The 7485-nt window shown below is 50.4% G+C and overlaps 1 protein-coding gene across 3 annotated transcripts; it reads right to left on the bottom strand.

Annotated features, from left to right (window-relative positions):
* Positions 1 to 213: 213 nt before the first annotated feature.
* On the bottom strand, positions 214 to 6859 carry luc7l3 (LUC7-like 3 pre-mRNA splicing factor). Of its 3 annotated transcripts, XM_028985540.1 has the most exons (11): positions 6629 to 6727; positions 6091 to 6157; positions 5040 to 5079; positions 4816 to 4960; positions 4185 to 4262; positions 4006 to 4110; positions 3773 to 3934; positions 3355 to 3698; positions 2351 to 2523; positions 2065 to 2270; positions 214 to 745 (listed from the first exon to the last, which is right to left on the bottom strand). In XM_028985540.1, the coding sequence occupies exons 1-10, from the start codon at positions 6725 to 6727 to the stop codon at positions 2098 to 2100; spliced, it is 1386 nt and encodes a 461-aa protein (XP_028841373.1). In that variant the 3' UTR covers positions 214 to 745; positions 2065 to 2097. The 3 variants fall into 3 exon arrangements, with proteins under 3 accessions (XP_028841373.1, XP_028841374.1, XP_028841372.1); XM_028985541.1 differs by having other exon boundaries at positions 214 to 2270; positions 4185 to 4259; positions 6629 to 6859; XM_028985539.1 differs by having other exon boundaries at positions 214 to 2270; positions 6629 to 6857.
* Between the last annotated feature and the right edge of the window lie 626 nt (positions 6860 to 7485).

Raw genomic sequence — 7485 nt, 5'->3', positions numbered from 1 at the left:
TGGCCCTGGAGGACAAGCTCCTGTGGATTTTACTTGGTACCAGATCCATAAATCAATCAGAATAAAACGGTTGTACTAAAATACATCAACCGACAATGTCGAAAATGATACTGTTAACAAAAACTTTTTTTTTTTTTCATTTTAATATTAGGAATTTTCTTACTGGTTACTTATTAGCCAAAAAAAATAAATAAAAATAACCCACAACACAAATGAATTAAATTTTTTTATTCAAGACAAGCACATGGATTCTAAAAACAGAACAAAAAAAGAAACGAAAACCAAAGTAAAAGTGGATATATACCTTACAGAGGGAGAGCGAGATGAAAGTGTGTTGGCCGGAGGGGACGGGGTTTTTCAGCCCTATAGCACTGTACAAATGTCTCAAAACTCAAGACGGGAGGGCAATCCTATACGTTACACACCAAACATGCCACAGACACGTCTTTATTTTTCGGAACAGAAATAAGAAGCGACCTGCACACACACTTCTAGATCTTCACTTAAAAAGTAGTATAATAAAAAAAAAAAAAAAAAAAAAAATCACAAAAGAAAAAACAGATCCTGCTGAATGTGCTGGCAGAAGCCTACAGAACTATTTTACACAAGTTCATTTCTTTCGCTTTTTCCTTTTCTGTTTTATTAGGCCACTACATCTCTGGTTCACCTTGTTTAAAGCAGCCGAGTTGTGCGTTCAGGGCAGGAAGTCTTCAGGTCCGTTTCGTTCCAGGCGTCCCGGCTCCTCCTGGCGTGCAAAAAGAACGTTCAGACACGAACGGATTAGACGTCAAAGAGTCTAACTGAGAGTCACATTTGCAAAAGAACAGATTGACACTGGCTGAAAAGGGCACAGACGTCTGGACTGGAGGGTCACACGACCACCTTGCAACTAAAACCAGGCATGAGACAACGTGAAGGAAATTCAACAGACTTTGTGGCGAAAACAGAGGTGCAAAAATCGTCTGAGTCAAATCCACCGTAGCGGGTTGCGAGGAAAGAAACAATCCCGTTAATCTGGTTAACATCAAGATGAATCGGATTGTGTTTTTGATGCCACGTTGAATATCGTCATTTTTGTCTCATACCCAGCCAAGGCACCCTCATCCGGCCCAAAATGCTTCACATGGAAATCTATTCAAAACACAGCACATAGCACGAATTTAAAGTAGAACTTGTTTATGCAAAAAAAAAAAAAAAACTGGGAGTGAATTGAATTAATTCCGCTTCATCTCGGATCCTTTTTAAATCAAACAGAGCATCGGCCGAACACAGGAAGACACGAGATGGTCAGGCTCCGAGAAACACGTTCACAGGCAACAGCATTCAAACAAACTGGATGTGGGTAGAGAAAGGAGTACCTTGGGTCAGTACCTGCACAGTTTGACCGTATCGTTGGTTTTTAATTTGGCTTTTGACGGGCCGCCGCTCGCAGCACCAACGCTGGGCGAAGCACGGCGGTCAGCTGCAATAGTTTCATTAAAAAAACCCCTACACTTCCGGCCGCCCGGAGCTACCGGCCGCGTGTATTAATATGCAAGTGAATGAAGCACGTCCATCGACACGGGTTACGTTCGCTCCGAGACTCCGGCGGCGTGGGCGGAGCCTCGACCGCCGCGTGTTCGCGCGTGCAAGCGCACGTACGGACACGCAGGCGCGGGGTAAGTGCACTGTATGAGGCAGACATGATTAATGAACCACAACACTTGTTTTAGTGCTTAAAAAGTTTATACAGGAGGAAAAATAATAATAATAATAATGATGATCATGAATTTTGGAAGAGAACTCGTCTAAAGGAGACATATCATATATGACCGATACAAAACGAGGTACCTCAGGGCTACACTGGCCTTTCCCTCGGGCTCTGAGTTTCATTCTACATTCTTCATATTCATCGGCCTAGCTCCATCTTCAGCGCATACTTACTAGGCGCCATCCAAAAAAACAAAAAAACAAAAAAAAAAAAACAGGAAGAAACACAATTCAAAAGGCACAGCTGAGAGGAAGGGGGCGGGAGGAGGTGGTGAAGGGGACGAGACCCAAGATGGAGGGGGAGGCTGCACTTACCTGGGCCTGATCTGAGGTCCTATCAGATCAGTTTTAATTGGACTGAGTGTCACCTTCAGAATGGATGTCTTCGCCGGTGCCGTTCAGCTCGGCTTTGGGAGCCCCCGCCCGCATGGACTCCACCGGCTCGGACTTTGGGACCTCGCCGGCCTTGCCATCACCCGCTGCTTTTTTGCCGCTTCTCTTGTCCTCGCCGTCTTTCCGATCTGAGGAGACATGGAGACGGCGCGGTCAGACGGCGCTGGCGACTCAGCGGCGGGGTGAACCGCGCTCCGGCCGGGCGAACCTTTGTCTTTGGAAGTCCGCTCTTTGTCTCTGTTGCGCTCCTTCTCCCGGCTGCGGCTGCGATGGCGGTGGGATTTGCGCTCCGAGCTGCGAGACCGCCTCCTCTCCCGGCTGCGGGACCGCCTCTTCCTGTCCGAACGCTCCCGGCTCCGCCGCCTGTCTCGGTCGCGGCTCCTGTGGAACGGAAACAAAGCTCAGACTTCAGGAGAGCTGCAAGCCGCGGTGGCCTAGCGGGTGAGGCCCCTCGATGAAGGTCCCGTCCCCACACACTGCTCCCCGGGCGCCTGTCATGGTGCCCACTGCTCACCGAGGGTGACTTAAATACAGAGGACACGTTTCACCGTGTCACCGTTGGCTGTGCTTCACAATGAGAAAAACTTCACTTTCGTTTTCGGTATGGTACCTTCCTTGTAGAATTGTGCTTCAAATAAAGAACAAGTCAGTGAAAGTGAAGGGATTGTCGTTGTGAGACACAGCAGCACAACACACGGTGACATGTGTCCTCTGTATTTAACCATCACCCTGAGTGAGCACCATGACAGGCGCCCGGGGGCCAGTGTGTGGGGACGGTGCTGCATATATCTACATATACATATGTATAAGTAGACAGCGGTGGCCTAGCGATAAAGGAAGTGGCCCCATAATCAGAAGCAGGGTGTGGGGACGGGACCTCAGTGGCACCTTGGCAGTTTGGGATTCGAACTGGCAGCCTTCTGATTACGGACCTTCGGCTTCCTTAACCACTAGGCCACCACTGGCCCGATATCGCCAACATGCAGAGCCATTTACATTTACAGAATTTACCAGACGCCCTTATCCAGAGCGACTTGCAATCAGTAGTGACAGGGACAGTCCCCCCCTGGAGACACTCAGGGTTAAGTGTCTTGCTCAGGGACACGATGGTAGTAAGTGGGGTTTGAACCTGGGTCTTCTGGTTTTAACGTATTAAATCTGGTCCGTACCTTGTCAGGGGGCCCGAGCGCGTGAATATTGAACACTGCGTACCTGCTGCGCTTCCTGTCCCGCTCCTTGCTCCTGGACCTCTTGAGGTCGTGCGAGCGGCTGCGGCGGCGGTCCGAGGCGCGGCTGGAGTGGCGACTGTTGGAGTTGCTGCGGCGGCTGCGGCGCTCCCGCTCCCTCTCTCGCTCCCTCTCTCTCTCGCGCTCCCTCTCTCTCTCGCGCTCCCTCTCCCTCTCGCGGGCGCGCTCCTTTTCCCGCTCCTTCTCTTTCTCCTCCTCCTCCTCCTTCCGCTTCTTCTCCCGCTCCTCCCTCTCCCGCTCCCGGTCCTCCCTCTCTTTCCGGCCGCGGTCGTCCCGCTCCGGATCCTCGGACCGACGCCGCAGCTTTTCCTGCGGTCACACAGAACGATGAAATCCGCAATTCTAGAAATAATAAAGGAGACGTGGCTGGAAGGAGCGCTCACCTTCAGCTCCTCCACGGTGGACTTGATCTTGGCGTATCCCATGTGCTGTTTGCCCATGAGGTGGTCGTCTACCCTGGACTGGGCGTCGCCGACTATGAGGAAGGCGCCGCACACCTCGCACACCTCCATCTGCTTCTCCTGAGCGGCAAAGCTCTCGATCGTCTGTCACGCAGGAGGAAGAGGCGTCATCGTCACCGCCTCCGGCGGTACAGCGGGACGCTGCGGACACTCACCGAGGGCGTGGCGCTGAGCAGCTCCCGCTCCTCCTTCAACTGCTCCACCAGCTTCATCATGCCCTGCGCCTCCTCCACCCGGCCTTCCGATCCCAGCTCCTCAATCTGCACGTTAGGAAGACGCAGAACCTCGTCAAATAAACGGCGTCTGTGCGGGAGAGAGCAGGATGAAGACGCACCTGAAGAACCAGTTCCTCGATCTTCTCAGTCAGCACGGTCGCCTTCTCTTCGTTCTTCCCAGTCGGGGCAGGACCCTGCTGATAAGGGACCAGCCGCGACCATAAGTCTCCATGTACGGACACATCTGTACTCGTACAATATAAAACATGAACACTTACACTAATATATTTTAATAGAGGGCAGCAGTAGCCTAGCGGGTAACTAGGTGGTATAGAGGGGGGTGTTGTAGCCTAGTGGGTAACACACTTGCCTATGAACCAGAAGACCCAGGTTCAAACCCCACTTACTACCATCGTGTCCCTGAGCAAGACACTTAACCCTAAGTGTCCCTGTAACTACTGATTGCAAGGCGCTCTGGATGTAAATGATAATTCTCATCCACCGTATTTTCCAGACTATTTATTTGTATAGTGAACAGATGGCATATTGTCTCGGTTATTCATTTTTTGATGCTGTTGCTTGTACGGTCCACTTCCTGCCGTGACTGTGTAAATTTCCCCCTTGTGGGACTAATAAAAGATAATCTTATCTTACATGCACCAATGCCAAATGCTGGACTTATTCCTAGTCAAAACCAATAACGACCTCAGTTGTCACCAACTTTATCATAAAGTTTATCTTTTTACATACTCCCGCACTCTGCTGGGCCTGTGACAGGGCCAGTCGGGCGTGGCCCCGCCGGATCCGCCGCTCCACCTCCGCCAGGAGGCTCTGCAGGTAGCGCAGGAAGTCTCTCTCGTAGCCCTCCTTCATGAAGCGAGAGCTCTTCTCGTACCTGCGGGGGGGGCGGGCAGTCGTCAGCACAGTAATCGCTGGCCAATCAGAGCTGGGGAGACGCGCATCGCTCTACTTACATCTTCCGCAGGTTCTCATCGTGGATCTTCTCGCAGGGGCCTGTAATCGAAAAAGATCAGATGGATTGGTGCCTTTATCAGCGCTACGTGTACAGATGGACGCTGTGCACACAATATAAATTTGGCCAACGGGAGAGATTTTGATTATACATGGCCGACCGCAGAAATATCTGCTCCTCGCAAAAAAACTAAGTGGCGCCACCCACCCGTATGAGACCACGCTTACTTGAGGCACGAGGCACAGCAGGGTCCTACATTTGACTTTCCAAAAAAAAATAAGGCCCTAAATATCATTAAAATTATATTACATCTTGCCGTTCAAATGCCAAACTTGCTGTAAGCTCAACCCCCACCTGCGGACGCCGGGCTCCCATACCGCCCTCGTGGAGTCTGTTTCTGCACCTCCGTGCCCTGGACACAGCAAACCATCCAGGATGAGCTGCACTACCTTGAGCCACCTGCGTGCGTTGTAGACACCGTCTTGTACCACCAGAGTGAACGCACCAGCATCCAAAACATCAGCCAGAAGGCAAGTGGCCCGTGGCCACCACCTGCAGGGCCACGCCTTTATTGGGGAGGTCTTGCCAATTGGCTAAAACTGCCACCTGTTGTCTATTCCATTTGAACAGCAGCACGTGAACTTGACTGTTCCTGCACGGACAGCTCGATTCCACAGAAGTGTGACTGACCTGGAGTCACATTGTGGTGTTTAAGGGCTCCCTTTATTTTTTTTAAGCAGTCTACAACTTCCTGCTGCAGCACCTGTTGCCTGTCTACGGTTAACTATATACCGCAAAATGAATTTTATGCCGTATCGCACAGCCCTAGTAGATGAGATAAATCGAATATTTAATTTTGTAATGAAATAAACGATACAGTCTAGAGTATTTACAGTTTAAAGTAAGCAGTGGGTAAGACGATTGAGCAAAAAAAAAAGGTAAAGAGGTGTAATATCGCACTTATACACATAGAATTGGGTAGGACAGCAAAGAGAGTTGATCGTAAAATGTGACCGTAAATGAGACATGATGCTGGTGAGGGTTCGACTTACCCAGATCGGACCTGGTGTTGGTGAACAGCTCGGCCGGGCAAAACCCGCAAAGGTAATACTTACAAACCTGCAACAAGTCAGAAAACACAATAAATAAATAGAACACTTTACAGAGGCGACAGGCAGCATGTGGCCATGCTCCCACAGTCAGGTCTACTGAACATACGTCTATATTCTAACGACACCGGTGAGCGCGATTTCTCGGTATTTATCGTGAGGTTTATTTTAATAAGAAATAAATCGGCTCGGATCTTCTCCACGCGACTAAATCATTTTATTAAACTCCGGATAACGCGGTGCGCTGCGTGGGAATAAACACGCCGCGTTAGCGGGCGGAGCGCTAACTTGCTAACTAGCCTAGCCTCGCCAACAAAGGGACGCGGCTCCGCAAGCGACCGGGCGTCCAGAAGCGGGATTTAAACCGCGGTCCGGACGTGGCGAGGCGCACGGCCGTCGAGGCGGAGGGAGCCGGGCGAGGAGACGCCGCGGACGAGGTCCATCCGGACGCCCCGGCCTGTTAGCATCGAGGCTAACTCACAGACTCGTGGTCCCAGCGGACGTTGCAGCGCTTCTCGTCCGGCGCCAGGTTGCGGTCCCGGCCCATCAGCTCGTCGAGCAACTGGGCTGCCGAAAGCATCGCGCCTGATGTCCGCACGTCTTCTCCCCCACAGCACCGAAGTCCCCGCGCAGGGGTCGCAGCGCTCCCGACGGCACCACAAAATGGCAGCGGCGCGACTGCGACGGTTCTTCCCCGGAGCGCGTTGCATTTCGGGAAGCGCGACCCCTGGCGGCTGGGAGGAACCGAAGCAAGGAGGTGATAATCGCTCCATTTTATTTTATATTATTATAATCAATTTAATAATAATCCAGTCTAATTGAATGTCTTATACAGAGAAATCTTTTAGTAATTCCAAGTTCAATTCCTCCACATGTTGTTCAGAGGCACACTGAGTGTGAATGATTATACCTCTGGATTCAAGACGCTTAATTGTCAGTTTCTTTAGTATTTTTAATTCAAGAGCTTAATTGGCCCCTGCACTTAATATAGCATGCAGAAAAACAGCAGCAGGAGATGTACACAATAAAACATTAACAGCACAGCGATAAAGAACAGAAATTCCTGATGGTGTCGGGTCAGAAACTCCTTCAATATTTAGTCATAAATTATTCGTGCATAAGTAGCAAAACATGCATTGCATTCTTGTATCCTTGAGAAAGTTGCGTTTTTAGGAAGCACAGTGGTGCAAAAATTCACAGTTCAATTCAGTTGTTTGTCTGCAGGTGGCGTACGGTCAATATAAACCGGGCCCTGTCCATGCGCCTGTTCTGTACACTGTGTACAAAGGCCATTACAGTCCATTTCCATAAGCTGCTTTATGATTATAAATGCACCGA

This window comes from Denticeps clupeoides, chromosome 7, assembly GCF_900700375.1.
Source record: "Denticeps clupeoides chromosome 7, fDenClu1.1, whole genome shotgun sequence".
NCBI classification, from domain to species: domain Eukaryota; kingdom Metazoa; phylum Chordata; class Actinopteri; order Clupeiformes; family Denticipitidae; genus Denticeps; species Denticeps clupeoides.
This window is presented reverse-complemented; position numbering and strand designations above follow the sequence as displayed.

Bases quoted from the DNA above. Each gene is read 5' to 3' on its own strand.
- luc7l3 (XM_028985539.1), bottom strand. From the start codon at position 6,727: ATGCTTTCGGCAGCCCAGTTGCTCGACGAGCTGATGGGCCGGGACCGC. The intron at 5,080-6,090 runs GTAAGTCGAACC...TTTCGATTACAG, and splicing joins CAACACCAGGTCCGATCTGG to GCCCCTGCGAGAAGATCCAC. The intron at 3,699-3,772 runs GTGAGCGCTCCT...GTGTGACCGCAG, and splicing joins CCACCGTGGAGGAGCTGAAG to GAAAAGCTGCGGCGTCGGTC.